We start from the raw sequence: 18,495 nt of genomic DNA, 5'->3' as shown, positions 1-18,495 counted from the left end.
GGCTGATAGGTTACAAAAAAAAATCCATTTATATGCTGCCTACAAGAGACTCACTTCAAATCTAAAGACACACTCAGACTGAAAGTGAGGGCATGGAAAAAGGTATTCCATGCAAATGGAAACAAAAAGAAGGCTGAGGTATCAATACTTAACATCAGACAAATAAACTTCACCCTCTTGCCTCCTTCCCCGTGTGCATCTTGAATGTGGTCACAACTTTTGCTATTTGATTTTCATTTTATTGCACCATCCTCATTTTTGTTTCTATCTTATCTTTCATATTCCTTGTATGTTAGTTTATTAATTTAAAAATATTTTTGCATTGTGTCCATTTTTGTAAGCTTCTTAAGGGAGAGATTTAAATAAAATAGGCACATACATGTAGACAAGTAGGTAAGCATTTTTCCTTGATAGTCTTGCTGCTAAAATGGTGACAGCTGTGTTGGATGATGTGTCTAAGAGATATTCAGCTGATGGAAAACTATATCCAAGCATTGCTCATTAATGGCTCTGGAACTGGCCACCACCCATGTGGATGACTGGAATTCTACTTGGGTGCCTTATTGAAAACTCAAACTTGTAAGTCTAAAACTATTATTTCTATTTAATCTCCCACTAACAGCTCTTATTCTTGACTCGTCTAATTTGCTAATGGTGTCATCAATTTCAGATCCCTAAACTGGAAACCTGAGATTCAGACAGTCCCCTCCATCTTGCTTCCTCAGCTCCCAAGTCCATCTCCCACGGACATGCTTCTCCCATTCACCTCTTTCTTTATTTCCTTTGTTTCTTTATTTTCATTGTTTATATGGTGACCACTACTTGTCTGAAAGCAGGAAGTTCACTAAATAATTGCCAGCACTTTTGAGTCAGACAAAGTTGGGTCCAGCTCCAGGTTCCACAATCATCAGCTGCATGGCCTTGGCTGAGTCACTTAACTCCTCCGGGGCTCAGTTTCCTCATCTGTGAATTGAAACAATAACTACCAGTCTCATAGGGTTGTGGTTAAGATGAAATGAATTCATATGGGCAACACATTCTGCCTGCATCCCTGAGGCTCAGGTTTTATTTAGTTTCCTTCATGATAGGGTAGAGAAGCACATCACTCTGCTTGACATGAAAAGCTTCTAGGAGGAAAATGTTAGCAAGAATTGCTTTATGCCCTAGTTTAGTACTTCCCCCCGCTTTCCACACACTGAGCAACCTACATTGATGAATGGCTTCAACAACAATCTAAGTGTCTGAAATGTTAAGTATCTTTGAGGTTCTCAGTGTGTGTAGCGAAGAGTGATGGTTCTTCCTTCAGTGTTTGTTTCATATTAGTAGCATTAAAGTAGGAGGGCATTTCTCTCTCCATTTACCCTACATCACGATAGCTTTGGTGTTTGTGCAAAAATACACAGCACTGAGATATTGCTTTTCATTTCAGCAGAGACCAAAACTATTTTCTACTTTTGCCAGTAAAGGAAACTATGGTTTTGAGTTTCAACATATGCTTTAGTTACTAAGAAACTGGCAGCAGAAGATCTGAGAATGATTCCTTACTTCTTCCCTGATCAACTTGGTGGAGTGTCCTAAAGTTTCACCAAAATTCATATGAGGAAGCCTAATCCCCAGTGTGATGGTATTAGGAGGTGGAGCTTTGGGGAAGTAATTAGGTCACATGGGTGGAGCCCTCATGAATGGGATTCATGCCCTTATAAGAAGAGACAGGAGAGAGCTGCTTCCTCTCTCTCTGCTCTCCATCTGCACCGAATGAGGACACAGAGAGAAGATGGCTGTCTGCAAACCAGAAAGAGGGCCCTCACCAGATGCCAAATCTGCAGACCTGATCTCAGACTCCCCAGCTTCCAGAACTGTGAGAAATAAATGTTACTTGTGACCCAGTCTATGGTAATTTCTTATAGCAGCCCAGCTGAGACACCTCTAATATCCCCAGGCCTACCTAGCATTGGAGTTGCTGTTTGCATACATGACTTTTTCCAGACTATAAACTCTGGAGGGCAGTTACAGAGGTGCAGTCATTAACAAGTAACTGGCACTTGCCCCAATGGGTAAAGAAAATCTATGCTGGTTGACCTACTAGCTAAATAAAATCCCAAACAGTCAAATCAGGCAGCTCCTAACTCAGGCAGAGACAGAACCGTTAGCCTGACTCAGTGAATGTGGATGGGCAATGTTTATTGCTCATTGTTTTGTCGGTCAGCTCGGTTTTGCTAATAAACTGAGTAAGTGTAGGAATCTCATAGATGGGTCACTTGGAGCCTGGGATCTTATTTGGGGGATGGAGGGAGAAGAATGATGGAGAAATCCTAGTGCTAGCCACAGTGGTTATGTCTATGGGGCCAACTCAGCAAGAAACAGAGTGAGAGGTAGTGCTTACAAACTAGTAACTACCCTTAGACCACAACCTGCTGTCAAATTTGTTCTGATAGAATAAATAAATAAAATAAAAAACTCATTTAAAATAAATAATTTAGGGCTTCCCTGGTGGCGCAGTGGTTGAGAGTCCACCTGCCGATGCAGGGGATGTGGGTTCGTGCCCTGGTCCAGGAAGATCCCACATGTCGTGGAGCAGCTGGGCCCGTGAGCCATGGCCGCTGAGCCTGTGCTCCACAACGGGAGAGGCCACAACAGTGAGAGGCCCGCGTAACACACACACACACACAAAATAATAAATAAAATAAATAATTTAACTTTTTAAAATAAAAATAATTAAAAAGAGAGCAATAATACAAAGCTTAAAAATTTTTAATGAGCACCAGCACTCGTACCTTGATAGGAATACAAGCTCCCTGTTATCTCTTGCTTCTCTGCCTCTCCCCTCCCCCCATTCTTCTGGCACCACAAGTCACTTCTTCCAAAGTGTCGCTGGCAATGGGCATCACTCTATTTGAAATTGTGAGTAAAAGCTAGAGGTAAGGCTCATCACAGCAATAGTGTAATCAAAGTATGGGTTTACATGAAAGTTTTCATCTCTGTACTTTGGTTTTGACATATTTAAGTTCTCAGTAAAATTTGTATTAAAAAGATCAAAACCAATTTACATAATAAGACCAGAGATGACCCTAATCATTGATTCTGGCATGAAGGATGGACTTCCTTAATGATAGGGCAGGCAAAATCCTTTCAGAGATCGAGTAGGGGAGGCTCCAGAGTGCAGCAGAGGGAATGAGGCAATAGGGAGGGGTGAGGAGTGTGGCAAACTGGGGAGAATGTGCCAAGATGGGGCAGCTGCTTCTCAGCTGGTGATTGTTGTCATCAGGAATGAAGATCAGGAGATCTACCAATTTTCAGGAGAAACTGGAGATGATTATCTTTTAGTGAGATGTCCTTTTATAAGAAGACTACATAAGTCAAGAAAAACATACCTGTAACCACAAGTGTGCTATCATGGCTTGAGGTCTAAAGGCCATGGCTGGGAAGGAGCAGGGGGCTGCTATGTGTCTGGGAAGTGGTGAAGTCCTGACATTAAAATGAAGTGCCTCTGGGGTGCATAAGCTCCCCATTTCTATCAACCCTGAATTCCATCGCGGAACATGTACTTTTCAGGTGCATGTTCCGGGGATTACGAGAGCGGGTTCAGAATGCAAGCCTGTTCTCCATGTAATGTTTCATTTTTTGACAAATGCCTGCTTCTTTCAACAACAACAATCAGTTGTTACACATAATACAACCAACCATCTAGTCATGTTGTCTTTAAGCTTAAAATCAGAATGTGTTGTTTCATTTAAGTTAACACAAATGAAGCAAAACAAAGGCATATAGAAAGCCCTGCTCTGACTAGGTGCTGATAGACCCCTGTGCATTCATTTTCCCAGGGGGTAAGTAGCCTGTGCCGGCATGTAGAAAATGTGGAGGTAATTACAAATAAAAGCTGACTTTCAAAAGGCTGCTTCTATCTAGACAGCTCTGCCTCTTTTTGGATTTAAGAAAAACACATGAATCCTTGAGAAACCCAATATATTTTGCCAAACTAAATATCTGGCTGTGTTGAATATGTTTGTTGCCAAACTAAATATTTGGCTAAATAATAAATAGAAAATTTTTTGTTTGTAAACAATAAATGGAAAGTTTTTTGGTTTTAACTAGAGAGATAAGTAGGTAGGCTACAAAAGGCAAAAGGGACATTCATTTTTTCATAAAGACTATATCCATGTTATTATTTCTCAAGCATGCTATGCCCCCAATCAAACATAATGAACTTTCCTTTCAGATTTTCACTGAATTTCAAAATATCTCTAGGATGATCTTACCAAGATTCTAATTAAATGTTCTAAATAAAAATAGCTCGTATTGAGTAAAAGCTCCCTACGTGGACCCGACGCCATATTTCATTTATGTCCCCAAACCCTCTTACCTATTCTGCGGGAGGAAGCAATGGTATCCATACGTGAAACAGTGTACAAACCATAACTGTATTATTACCGCTATTATCCTTTTTATCACCCACTCTGCCCGTGGAGCATTTTGTATACTAATGTCTTCCCCACAGCCTCAGGAAATGAGTGGGATCCCCACTGTATACCAAAGGACACTAATGTGCAGAAAGTTTAGCTACCATGGTAAGGAATGAGCAGTCTCACGTGAAAGCCACGCTCCTTCCACTCTACCACGAAGGTAAGTACTCATGTATTAACAGTGGTGGCTGTCAGGATGCAGCTCAAGGGTAGCTGAGAAGGCAGATTTTGTGGCTGCCAGTGATGAGGGCAGGAGGGATGGGGCACCTGTGGAAGGAGTGCTTGGGTGAATGGTGTGCGTACAAACGTGTGGGTGCAGAAGCCAACATGGTGGGGGGCTGGGGAAGAAGAGGAGGGGGTGAAGCAGCACGAGAGCTGTGGGCAGAGGGAGGTGAGCCCTGCACCCAGAGTGCCCGGGTCTGCAGCCCTGCTCTATAGCCCTGTTCTATGGCTGCTTGTTCCATGACCTTGGGTAAGTTACTGCACTGCTGTGCCTCAGTTTCTCCATCTGTAAAATGGGCTTGGGTTGGGGTGCCTCCTAGGCTTGTTAAAAGTAAAGACTCAGGAGGCATTTATTAAGTTTTCGAAAATGGTAGGAGAAAAAAAAGAGCGCGTTTGCACGGGGAGGAGCAGGATTGTAAAATGGCGGGAAGGAAGCGAGAGGCTGGGCTGGGAAGCAGGGTGGCCACGCGCTGCTCCATCACTCATTGAACAGACATGGGCAATCACTCTGTTCAGCGCCCCCTTCTGGGACTTTGGGGAACACCACATAAGACACGGCCGCTGCTATAATTTGGATGCCGGGCAAGAAACACACGTCTAAACAAAAGCAGGAAATGATATGCAGCACGTGGGAGGAAAGGAAATAGGATCTAGACACAGAGGGTCAGGTGAGGCCAAAGCAGGTCAGGGTGCAGGAGAGGCTCCTATGAAAGCGGGAGCCTTGGCACGGCTGATGGGTGAGAGCTGAACACAGGGTGTCTTCCTGTGCATCAGAATCACCTGTGGAAATGGAGATTTCCAGCCCCTCACTCAGGTGTCTGGAGACCATGTGTAGCACCCACCACAGGGCCTCTGATGCAGCTGGTGGGTGCACCCCTCCTGGAGGGTGTATGAGTAGCACTTGGTGCTTGTCTGCACAGACGCACAGTGCACGTCTGAGGGCTGATGAGGGAGCTGTAGGGAGAGGTAGGGGATGGGTCAGAGCAGGGGCGTGGAGGCAGATGGTGGAGGCCCTGTTCTGGGAGTAGGGAGGACAAGAGGAAGGTGAGGGTGCTGTGAGCAAGCTGGGTGTCTGTGGAAAGCTGGAAACGTGAGCTCCAAGCTTGGAGCTCAGGAAGGTCAGGAAGGTGGACGATGGTTTTGTCAGCGGTCGGATACACAGGCTGGTGGAGCAAGTCTTAGCTGAGATCCCTGATGGAGGGGAGGGATTGGGGAAAGAACATAGAAATGTCCACAGAGGAAGACCTCAGGCAGGATTCACTAAAGAGAAGAAACGAGAAGCTGAGGGAGAAGAGGACTTCTGGGCGAAGGTGATGGCTGGCTATATCAGAGGCCACAGACAGGACACAGAGAATGATCGCTTGGGGAATGCAAATCCGACTTGGATTTTGGAATTTGGAAGTACTTCCTGATCTTTAGGAGTGGAATTTCTGACATCCGCATTGGTGAGGGTTAGCACAGAAGGAGAAGGTGAAAAATAAAGGCAGTGGATAAGGACAAGCCATCCAAAAATTGTGCCTATGGGAAGGGGGAGGAGAGGTCTGGAGACATTTGTTGAATATCCAGGAGACCAGAGTCTGGTGGTGACAGAGTCGAGACTAGGGAGCCTGGCTGTAGGGATGATGGAGGGATGATGGAAGGTGATTGTGGGATGGAGGAGGAATCATGGAGGGGTGATGGAGGGATGATGGAGGGATGATGGAGGGATGATGGAAGGATGAAGGAGGGATGATGGAGGGCTGAAGGAAGGATGATGGAGGACTGATAGAGGAGCGATGGAGGGTTGATGGAGGGATGAAGAAGGGATATTGGAGGAATGATGGAGGAGTGATGGAGGGGTGATGGAGGGATGAAGGAGGGATGAAGGAGGGATGAAAGAGGGATGATGGAGGGATGATGGAGGGATGAAGAAGGGATGATGGAAGGATGATAGAAGGATGAAGGAGGGATGATGGAGAAATGATGTAGGAATGATGGAGGAGTGATGTTGGGTGATGGAGGGATGAAGGAGGGATGATGGAGGGATGATGGAGGGATGAAGGAGGGGTGATGGATGAATGATGGAAGAATGTTGGAGCAGTGATGGAGGGATGATGGTAGGATGATGGAGGAGTCATGAAGGAGGGATGAAGGGGTGATGGAGGGATGATGGAGGGTGATTGTGGGATGGAGGAGGAATCATGGAGGGGTGATGGAGGGGTGATGGAGGGATGAAGGAGGGATGAAGGAGGGATGAAAGAGGGATGATGGAGGGATGATGGAGGGATGAAGAAGGGATGATGGAAGGATGATAGAAGGATGAAGGAGGGATGATGGAGAAATGATGTAGGAATGATGGAGGAGTGATGTTGGGTGATGGAGGGATGAAGGAGGGATGATGGAGGGATGATGGAGGGATGAAGGAGGGGTGATGGATGAATGATGGAAGAATGTTGGAGCAGTGATGGAGGGATGATGGTAGGATGATGGAGGAGTCATGAAGGAGGGATGAAGGGGTGATGGAGGGATGATGGAGGGTGATTGTGGGATGGAGGAGGAATCATGGAGGGGTGATGGAGGGATGATGGAGGGATGAAGGAGGGATGATCGAGGTATGATGGAGGAATGATGATGGAGGGGTGACGGAGGATGGGCCCAGCACAGACGCTGAATGCCGAGTGGGTCTTCATGTGCCTCTGAGCATCCCTGCCAAGGGTTCCGTAAGTGGCTGTTGCTAGCTAAGTTCTGGAGCAGGTGTGATTTTGTCAAGTGAAGTGTCCTAAATGGGCCACAAGAGGAGGTCAGCTGAGAGGCCTCAGAATTGGGGCTGGGATTAGGGTGAGAAGAGTGAGGCACTCACCTCAGCTGCAAAACTTAAGGGGGCACTGAAAAACTCAACCATCATGAGAAATAATATCCTAGTGCAATGTTTAGAAAATCAAAATTAATGCAGACAAATCCAGAAAGAAGTAAAACACTGAAATTTAAAGAAAGATAGGGGCTGTGGACTGCACAGATCCCCCTCAAATTCATATCTTGAAGCCATACCCACGAGATCTCTCTCTCTCTGCTTTCTGAGGACATAGCAAAAGGGCAGCCAGCAACAAGCCAGGAAGACAGCCCTCACATGAACCGCATCCCGCAGGACCTTGATCTGGGACTTCCAGCCTCCAGAGCTGTGAGAAAATAATTCTCTGTTGTTGAAGCTGCCCAGCCTTCATTATGGCAGCTGAGCTCACTAATCAGTTTCTGACAGTGCTGTGCTGAGCGTCTTAGAGCCAGAGGCAACAGGAAAAATGTCTGTCCCTGTGTACATAATTTTATGTTATTTTTAATGGTTAATTTTTTTCAGAACATTAAAGATGCTGAAAAGGATTAAGTTTTCTTCCATTAAAGCCAGGACAGTAAAAATCTAATTAGTTCTGTCTTGGGTAAAAATAAGATATTTAGAATTAAAACAAGGTTGTACATTTTAATACCTTTATTGTCCAATTTTCCAATAGTTTTTCAACACTTGAATGTTCTGGCAATAAAAACCCAACCCCGAAAGATACACAACACCACGTAAACAGGGGTGTCCATTTTTCCTTTTGTGTCAGGCGTCAAGATTGCTTGGAACGGTACTGCTCAAAACTTACGATTCTTCTAAGTTCTCTTTTATTGCTTGTTTGTTTTACTTTTCCTTATTACTAAAGTAATTCATACCCATGAAAAAAATAATAATCTGGAAGCAACACCTGAGTAGAAGGGACATATATTACCCCACTCACTCAGAAAAATGCTAGGGTTAATCTTGAGTCCGACGTTTCATGTTCTCGTCTCTGCCCACGAATGTTAAGAGAGAAGAGGACCCTCTCCTGATGCTCTGGGGGTTGGACTCTGTCTGAGCAAGCTGCTGCCCCTCTGTCCCTCTCTTGGTTGCCTGTGGGAGGTGGTGGGGTTGGGGGGAAGCTAGACACACGGGGGTCGGGGAATGGCTGAGCTCTTCCTCTCCTTGGGGGAATCCAACCACCTCCAGCAAGCTGTGCTCTGGTAAGTTTCATCCCTCTGTGCTGCACCCACCACCTCTGCCCTGGGTCAAACAAGCCAGTGCCCGTCAGGGAGCCCACTGTCCCGAGGGGAAAGGGGTCTTGTTATTGACCCACAAGTTAACAAACCATATCTAGGGACTTCCCTGGTGGTCCAGTGGTTAAGACTCTGCGCTCCCAATTCAGGGGGCAGGGGTTTGATCCCTGGTCGGGGAACTAAGATCCCACGTGCCACATGGCATGGCAAAAGAGAAACAAAAACAAAGTATATCTACACACACACACACACACACACACATACACAGAAACAAAACACAACATAACAGAAAACCCCCCTCAAAAACCCTAGTTGATTGAAGATACTCAATTTTGACCAAATCACCTTTTCAACCAAATTTCTGGGTGGTCAGCATGTTTTTGACCACGTTGTTTTAAATCAAAAGACCAGGAGCCCTCCCATAATGAGTCACCTTTAAATAAACAGCTTGAATCAACTTTCTTGTATATTTATCTGGTATCAAGCAGCTACCAGACTGGTTGTTTTTTTTTCTACCTTGTCTGCCAGAGAAAGAAGTTTTGTGAACAGACCCTCAGAAGCCTCCAGAATTCTCATCTTTTCTCATGAGACCTTAATCACTGAGGTCAGGGTTGTGCCTGCAATTCAGTGAATGGGTCACTGTTTTGGTCCCAGGATGACCTGTGGGCAGAGCTGAGGCTCACGTGTGCTGGGTGTGGCTGACACGTGTGTACCTGGGCGTGCTCCTGGCTGGGCACGGCACTCAGACCCGTCGCCGCCATGTACGTGCTGCCGATGGTCTTGATCTTTTCAACTCCACTGAACTTTGGCTTGGACAGCAGCTGGGGGGCAATGACAATCACACAGTTACTCAGTCGACTGCTGACCCAAGGCCAAGCATTTTCTAGAGACATTCTCAAATCCTAGTTCAGTCACAGGAACATGATACTGATTATTCACCCTTCGACCTTGGGCATCGTGGGGAAAGAACACTTCATGCGTCTCACAAAGGGCATGTACTTGGAAAGATATGAAGTATAACGATTTACTTCCAGTTAACATGAATTACCTTTTAGAATTTGCTAGTGAAAGAAACAGGATAAATTATGATGCGAGTGATAATGGCCTCAAATAAACTTCCCCACTCTGTGTTTGAAAGGTCTAAATATAAAATCGTGATTCAGAGAGTGAGGTCTTCCCTGCATGGTGAGGGTGAATTATGACCAACTGTAGTGCTGAGGATTAACTTTTGCCCTCTGAAAACCTGGAGTGGAGGGAATAAATGGTCCCTCTCATCAGCCCTGACCCTAATATTTTTTGCCCCAGTTTCTGGCACCAGTAATCAGTTTCCTACTGGGGTCCTCCTCATCTACTACATTAGACCTTGGGGTGGGTTGGAGGAAAGGTAAAAATAAGAAGCTGTAGGAAAGGGAAAGACTGGATGGAGAGAGCAAATGAAGGAAACTCTGGAAGGTTCTGTATCTGCTCAGCAAGACAAAGGTACGAACAGAAGACTGGGAACATCTTCTAGACCCTTCCTTGGTACTCCTGCTTTCAGAGGAGATTCGCTCAAGATCACATGTCAGAGAATCTAAGATAAGTGAGCAAATCCCATGATCACATCTCCATGAGCAATCCAACCTGAAAGAATGGTCACTAGTGCTAGAGAGCATTTATTTTACCAAGGGGCAGCTGGAGGAAATGTGCCAACATTTTTCACTGTGAACCCTGCACAACAGTGAAAATCTCTACTTGTCATTACTTCACCATGAGTCTTGAGTCAACCTCATGGTGACAGTGGTGGTAGCAGAGAAATGCACAGGTCCCACAAGACATTTAGAAGGTTGGCCTGAAACCATCATATTATATAATTTCATCACTGTGTTTCAAAATTCCATCAATCATGATGAACGTATGTTCACTGATGTCAACTTTCCTATATTTGCAAAATATTGTTAAAAATGGTAAAACAACAATATCTTTCAAACCAGAGGTCTGTTTGTTCTTACTAGAAAACAAAGTGCATTGTTTCCTTTGTAGGCAGAAAATTCAAAAGTGACACCTATTCCAATACCTAAGATGTACACTTTGTCCCTTCTAAAATATATTCTACCACATTCATATTGCTTTTTCAATAACAAAGCATGCCATCCGTGTACAATTCAAATTGATATCTGACATAGACCTTGGAGTTTGCACAGACACACATGCAAATAAGCTACTATCTTTTTTATGTATAAAGAGATGGGCAAGTATTTTCCTTGGAGTTCAAGCCTTTCAAGAAAATTCATGGGCATGCTGGAGAGAGATTTTATGGAACAGATTTTGGTCGTTGTTGATAGAAATCATATTAGCTTTAAAAATAATATGTGTTTGCCTCACCAAAATTAGTCAGTGACCTAAATAGAGCAAAAAAGCTTAATGCCAACCACCAGAAATTTTGTCAAAGGACAAGTTTTAAGATATGCCATGATGTTGGACTAACTTCAAATGTGCCAGTCCAGAGGAACGCCAAAGGATGGGACTGGGGCCAGCCCTGCCCATCAAGGGTAAGTACGTACATCGTCAAAGTCGGCAATGATCTCGTTTAGGAGACGAAGGCATTCCAAGCCCTCCTTGTTCACATCCGATTCTGTATAGAATTCTTTGAAATCCGGAATGGAGGCAAACATGACGCAGACACAGTCATAGGACTGGTGGTATAAATCCTGCCCAGGAGAAAAGGAAGAGCTGAGCACTAGGAAAACTTTTAAGCAAATGTGCTCCTAATGGAAGTGTTTCTTTACGTTAAGACTGGTAAAGAAATCACCCAGGGTCCACTCCACCTGCTCCAGCCTGGTCCCAGGCCCATTTTAGGCACTGGCCATTGATCACAGGTGAAGGCTTCTAGGGAGCTGGATGCAGGCTCAGAATCGTCAACACCACACTCCCACTGTCACTACCAGTTAGTATGAGGTGCCCTTCTGGTTACCCCTCTCTGCCATCTCTATCGTAGACAATGACAAGAGACCATAGACTTCTCACTTAGGAAAAAACAACAACAACATTCTTTTAACAACTAAAGGGAAACAAAACGATTTCCCAAGCTACTATATTGTCCTAAAGTGACTCATTATGGCTACATTCTTTGGATTGGAGGCATCATGAATTTTCCTCTTCAGCCTGTCCTGAAAGGAGCAGATGAAACTCATCATGTTACTTCTGAATTACACCAGAGAGAAATAGTGAAATTCCTCAGGCTACTTATTCTATTGTATTAGACACCAGAAATATTTGTTCGGGATTTCCTTTTGTTTTTAAATAGACTAGAGTCTAAACTAAAAGTCTAAACTTTTAGTGAGGAAAATTACAATGTCTTGTAAATACAATTTCAAGGTGTTTCCACACATAATTTTCCCCAGCATATAGTGAAACCTTCAAGTTCAGTGGAGATTTCTTATAGGAAGCGTTATTATGTGGGCATGGGGGCTGGTCCTGGGAGGGAAGATCTGCTCTCTCACTGGTGCTGGTGCATCAGGGCCCTTGGATGGCCTGTCCCGGGCAGAATGGCCAGGCGCCAATGTGGGCACACTGCATCATGGAAACACTCCCTCCACCAGAAAACGTGAGGAGAGTTCTGTCACACAAGATGGCGACCTCTGAGTGGAGGAAAGAAAGCTAGCGGCTGATGTTTCCTGTGTGCCTGGCAGAGGGAGAGAATCTACCCTGCATGGATGTTACCAGTGTGCTCTGCTCTCTGCGGCACTCAGATGAATCCCTTAGCAGGGAGTGAGCACTTCAACAGCACCATAACTCCAAGGTTTGGTGGCCTCTCAGAAAAACCATTCTTCCTCCGCTGACATCTCATGACACACACATCGGGGCAATGGCAACCCACGGCAGGTCACAACCACTTCCTGGGAAAGACAGACTTGTGTCATCTTCCTGTTCTCAGGGCCAACCACCTGGTAGTGCCTTCTGCTACTGCCTTACAATCTCTATAAAATACATGAACAATAGAAGCAAGGTTTTTCTTTTGTATTCTCCCAATATGGTTGACTTGGTTCTTGGTGCAGACCTGTACTTCCTCTCTCTGAAAAGTTGTTTTTGTGAACACTCATGTCCTCAGAAGATGACCTGTGGAATGTATGATTGCCAAGCTTAGGTTCCAGTAATGCTGACCCAGCCAGGGTGTCAGGGTAACAGGGGAGAGAAAAGCCCCTAGAAACCTCTTCTAGTTAAAAAGGGCAGTTTCATAAAAGTAGTATAAACTCCACTGACCTCTCTACTCTTAAGGAAAAGGGGTACATCTAGCAAGGCAAGGGTATATTTTCTGCACCCTGCATTTTTCCACTGTCTGCTGACATCAGCCAGAGTGACCATCTGGGGAATGATGATGATGACAAGAATACACACAATAATCACCAGCACTGGCTGAGTGCCCACTGCATGCCAGGATGCCCACCCCTCTGAACTCTCCACCAGCATTAACTTGCCCCTGACTACAATCCTAGGAAGCTGGTATTTTTATTCTCAATCTACAGATGAGGAAACTGAGGCACAGAACAGTTACATTACTTTCCCAAGGTCACAGTTACCAAGTCTGATGCAGAGGTCACTCTTATAAATGCTACACTTTATGCTTTACCCTGCATTTCCTGGATGACCACAGAGTGTGCTGCCTGGACTTGGGGCAGCATGGGGTCCCGTATCACTTGTAGGTCACGTCACTTTGCCTTTTTCCTTTCCCCTAGGGTCTTTAAGGGTATCTGGGGATGGGAGATAAGGAAATGCAAGACTGAACTGACTGAAAGTTTGGATATGAGGGCTGATTTTAACCACACTGGTTTGGAGTCTAATAAAACATTTTCAGGTCGACACTCAAAATTGTCCTCTGAACTCTTGCCCCAGAACACCTAGGTTGTTGGAGCTGGAAGAGGTCTGATGGGTCATTTAATTCCATGGTCTTCTAATAGGAATGCCTAGGAGAGTCACCAATGGGGCTTTCAAGAAGGTGACACCTGGGCCGCCCAATAACCAACTGAACCTTGCCCCTGCAGTGGGCTCCAAGCATGTGCATCTTTTTGTAAAACTCTATGAGTTTTCCTGCTGTGCAGCCTTGATTAAGAATCATGGGACAAATGAGGAATTGTGAAGTCAGGGGAGTTTGGTGACACACCAAGGCTCCCACTGACTTAGGGACCAGGACTAATCTCTGGAGTCCTGGTCTGGCACTCCACAGGCCATGAGTGCTACTGGGGCCTTGGACTGCAAAATGCTCACCCACCCTCTTTGACAAATGGGTCACGTGGAGCTTTGAGGAAACACCAAGGGTGAGTGGGGATTTCTGACCCCCTAGTTCCTGGCTCAGGGCTTCCACAGGGCTACGCTTGAGAATCAGGGAAACTTGACAAATGGGAAGCTTTACAAATTCACTAGAGCTAATGAAACGTGCAGGGCTTAGAGCCATACCCTAAACTCATGAGAGGTTCCCTCAGGTCTTTGGGTTGCGCTTGGGGCCAGAGAGAACCACAAGCTCATTGGCTGATGACCCGAGCTTATCTCATACTTCCAGAGGATCTGGGGTGAGGGTAGGGCAGGTAGGAAGCCTTGGAGGAGATTTTGGAATTCAGGGTCTAGCACGGGTGACCCTTGTCCAGAACATAGCTGCCAACAAGAATCTCACTGAGCTTTAGAAGTGGAAGCTTAGATGCCATTTCAACATTCACTCACATGTAGCCATTCTGCAAAACAAGCTCAAGTTATGGCAAAATCATCACAAAGCAGCTGCATTTCTGTGCGCACTGTCTTTTGCAGTTTATTGAGCAGGACTTCAGTTCTTTCCCAACTCTGGATGAAAACTTGGGACAACCCCATGACTCTTCTTGTCATTCTCAGGTAACAGGAGTCCTCTCATCGATAATTTAAGTGTCCAATCTAACGAGAAGTCAGAACTCAGACCCCAGTGGAATGTGTGGCTTTTCTCCTTCCCCAGTGTGGGCCTGCTGGGTGGTGGAGGAGTGTCTGCAGGGTGGGAAGGGGGCACGGTTGGCTTCTACTCTCTCTCTCCCCCTCATGCTTCTGGTCTGACCCTCCCCAGCTGCCTAGCCCAGTTTTCCAAAGCACCCAGGGGTGGAGAACAGGGGAAAAAAGAAGGGTCTGTTGGAGGAGGGATGCGTTCTATTAACTACATCATACTCCCAGGGAACTTAAACCTGGTGGACATTTTCATGGGTTATCTGAAGACTCTCCGTCACTTCCCCCCAACACGGGACATCCTGCCAAGGTTCTCTTGATGTGGACCACGCACTCCGCTCCTACTTGTGACTACTCTCTCTGCCCCGGGCTTTCTGGTTAGTCTTCTAGCTTCTCTGCTGGGGCCCATTCCTCACTCTAAGCAGCTTTTCAAAACAGGATCTAAAATGACCCCATGCCAACTGTTTTTCTCTGGCTTGGTCCCTGGAAACATTCAGCAGGCTTTGCCCTCCCAAACCCTCATAGTCCCATTACATCCCCACCTGCAGCCCCCAACTCTCTTGGGCCAGACACTCCAATAAGCCCCTGCCCTCTGCATTCAGGAAACTACATGTCATCTGTGTCCCCCAGATGGAGTTGCTGCCCCAGGACCACGTAGGGGCCCAAGTCGTAGGTACACATCCCAAGCTGAGTGGTTATGGTCTATTTATGAGGCAAGAGGTAAAGGGAGGATTCCCCACGTCCCTTCAGAAGGGGGCTCGCTTCTCACTATATTCTGTCCCAAATCCCTCTTCCAACCTCTACTCTCCCAGCCCTCGTGTCCCTGAGAGTGAAGGATCGAGAGCTGTGTAGCTCTTGCATTTGTAAATTCTGCACACTGTTTAGCACCCCCTTTGGAATATGACACCTACTGTCTCTTGGTGTCCTGGGCTGACATTCACTTTAGCGTGCTGTTACATAGACACACAGGCACGCACAGCCCCCCATGAGGGCCTGCCAGGTGCCAGGCTTCATAGCAGGTAATGGGGTCACAGAGACGGACAACGCAAGCCCTGCTCTAAGGAGCTTAGGGTCTAGTTGGAGAGAGAGCGCAAGTACAAGGACAGGAGAACAAAGTGTGATTGGTGCTGCTTGCACGCAGGTGTGGAGACGTCTGCTCGGTGTGCCCTAGGGAGTTGCCGAAACTTGCCACTAGCTGGGGCTCCAAACTCTGGGACCAGCGCTTTCTCCTGCTGACTCAGGCCATAGTGAGGAGGCCAGAGTGATCCTCCCACCTTTCACATCCCCCCTCAGTCCCCAGTTGTCAGCTAACGCCTAATTTATTCAGGGGAGTCAGATCATTAGAAAGCACAAAAGCGTCTCTGAAAACCTGTGGCTTTCTAGCCTGACTCTGTAAGGAATGCGTTGAGGGAGCTGCCCGGGTGTTGGGAGTTAGCTGAGAAGGGGGAGCGTTTGTGTGCCTGGCAAACTCCCCTGTACCCGCATTGACATCTGTGTCTCGTTTTGATCAAGCCTCGGCTCTCCCGCAGTGAGGCTGCGCGGCTCAGAATCACACAGAACCCTGACCACCGGGGACTCGGCAAAGGGTCGACAAAATGCAGTCTTTTCAACAAGGGACCAAAGCTGCTGGGACATCTGTTCAAGGGACCTTTCTGACATGTTCCTGCCAAAACACAGCCATCTGGAGAGTAGGCTTTGTCAACCAGCGGGCTCTGTCTGGGCCACAGAGCTCTGTACCAGGGTCTGAATGGCTTCAGGGCCTGGACCTGGTCAGGACAGTCAGCAGCTGGTGGAGAAGCTTGAGGATGTTTTGAGTAAAACCAGTGCCCTGGGGGAGGAAGAAGAGGGGCTCGCAAAGGTGGACACAGCAGCTCTCTGCCCACAGGCCCGGGACACAGGTGCAGTGAACAGTTTTAAATCGAAATAAAAGATCTTTTCATAATTATTGTGATTAAATCATTCTTTACTCTGTATTTCTGAAGGAAAACGAGTTTCCTCTGTGCATGCGGCAGGTAGGAGAATCAAAAGGCTCTTTGTGAACATGGGTCCTGGCCAAGGTCATAGGTCATGTTTCCAAGGAATGTTCCAGAAAACCATGGAACATTAACCATTACTGTGGGACTGAAAGCCACACTCCTGTCTACCGCATGCTCTAAAAATAACCCTGGTCCAGCTTCTGCATTCAGAAGCCATGAGTGCTCAGCCCACACCACAGAGAAGGAGCGAAGGAGGTGATGCCATCAGATGAGGGTACAGCGCAAAGCGATTATGTGAGTTTTGCTGTCCACGCTAGTCAGGCCCTGAAAAGCTGTGGGAAGGCGCCTCCCGTGACAGATACTGATAAGTTCCAGGAGGCAGTGCTCTCAAGTTTTGCATAAGTTTGGGATATTTGCTTCAAAGATGCCTAAAATTGAGTGTTTCCTGAATGCCAGGCACTGCTCTAAAAGTTTCACATGCGTTATCGCTTTTGAAATTAGTTATAGCCTCTGTGAGGAGGGAGCCCGAGGTCCCACAGCTAAGAAGCGCCAGGCCCGGGACAAGCGCTTTGCTCTCAATGGCCAAGCAGGGCCCAGCGGGTAAGGAAAGCTGGCCGGGGCCCAGGAACCCCTCTCGCCTCAGCGTTGGCTGTGCTCTGTCACGCCCAGTTTGGGTCTGGAATCCTCCAGAAATAATCCTCTTCAGGATCCGCGTGTTTGACGATGGGCAGAACTTTCCCTTGCAGAAGCATTAGGGAAGGAGACAGGGGGAGGGGGAGAGAGAGAGAGAGAGAGAGAGAGAGAGAGAGCACGTGCGTGTGTATGCAGGGCGCATCTATACGGCCCTGACAGTGAGGGGGGCCAGCAGCCTGGACCATGTCCACGCTATTAAACAGAGGAGGTCAAACACCTCAGCCTGCCTGGCCTGGGATCACAAGCTTAGGATGACACATCCCCAGGTCAGGGAAGTGGGTTCTTTTGCCCAGGGGGCAGGAAGGGCTGACTGTGACAGAAGGTAGGCATCCAGCCTGTCGGGAAGTCTGAGGGATGGGGCAGAAGTCTGCCATGCACTCAAAGGAGCCTCTTGGTAATAACCTGGTTATAAGCATTTTGGAAAAAAAACCCCATGGTGGGAGCCCTCAGAACCTTTAGGCAGGGGGCTAGGGGCTGTCCTTCTCCTTCAGACCCTTTATGGGGCTTCTCTTCTGCACGCAGGATTCCCTGTGAGGACCAGAGCAACAGATTCTCCTTCACCACCGGTCTGATCTTGAGCAGCGACTGGGCGGCATCTCTGTCCCGCTGAGCAGACGTCAGGCTGCCCTGACCGCAGGCTGCCCGATGGGGCCCGCTGTAATTTTTTAATCTCCAACAGTTACAGTGGCTGCTTGAGTAGCTCCCTCCCCTCCCCAAATATTTAACCTAACCAGCAAAAACTGGCAGTAAAACCTGGAAAGTCACAGCCCAGGGGAGTTCTGTGTTGTCTGATGAAATACAGAGACTTTTGCAGCCCACAGTTGTGCAGAATGAAGAGATCGTTTCAAGGACGGTCTCATCGGTCTGATGACCCGATGTAAGATTCAGTGTGTGTCGCTCTACCCTCCTGAGCAATGTGAGGTCAGCAGCTAGAAAGTGCAAATCTAATGACGTCCAGGGTATCGGGGTTCCTAAGCGAAAACCTGAGACCTCTAATATGCAATAAGGGAACTTGGAGCTGTTTGTGGCAGGAAGCGTTTGAAAAGCTTTGCAACTGAGCTCCTGTTCATTTTCCTATGGGAAAATGAGGTTGCCTGGGTCAGGGGTGTGTTTCCTGAATGAAGGAATAAGCTGGGAGCTTGGTGAATGGGTGCTGACCGTCTGCG

General features: G+C 46.8%; 1 protein-coding gene across 2 annotated transcripts in view; it reads right to left on the bottom strand.

The window, feature by feature from the left end:
- ADCY2 (adenylate cyclase 2) overlaps positions 1-18,495 on the bottom strand; it is a gene marked incomplete at its 5' end in the record, with an annotated part of 433,407 nt that overhangs the window by 13,338 nt on the left and 401,574 nt on the right. The window contains 2 exons of one of the 2 annotated variants that reach the window (XM_082650879.1): positions 9,440-9,547; positions 11,267-11,413. In XM_082650879.1, the coding sequence (XP_082507005.1) occupies positions 9,440-9,547; positions 11,267-11,413 (255 nt within the window). The remainder of the gene's footprint in view (positions 1-9,439; positions 9,548-11,266; positions 11,414-18,495) is intronic. The other variant, XM_082650880.1, reaches the window with a different exon arrangement.

Source organism: Grampus griseus (genome assembly GCF_964374135.1).
Source record: "Grampus griseus genome assembly, chromosome: 3".
Classification (NCBI taxonomy): Eukaryota; Metazoa; Chordata; class Mammalia; order Artiodactyla; family Delphinidae; genus Grampus; species Grampus griseus.
Note: the sequence above shows the minus strand (reverse complement) of the source record. Positions and strands in the feature narration are given on the sequence as shown.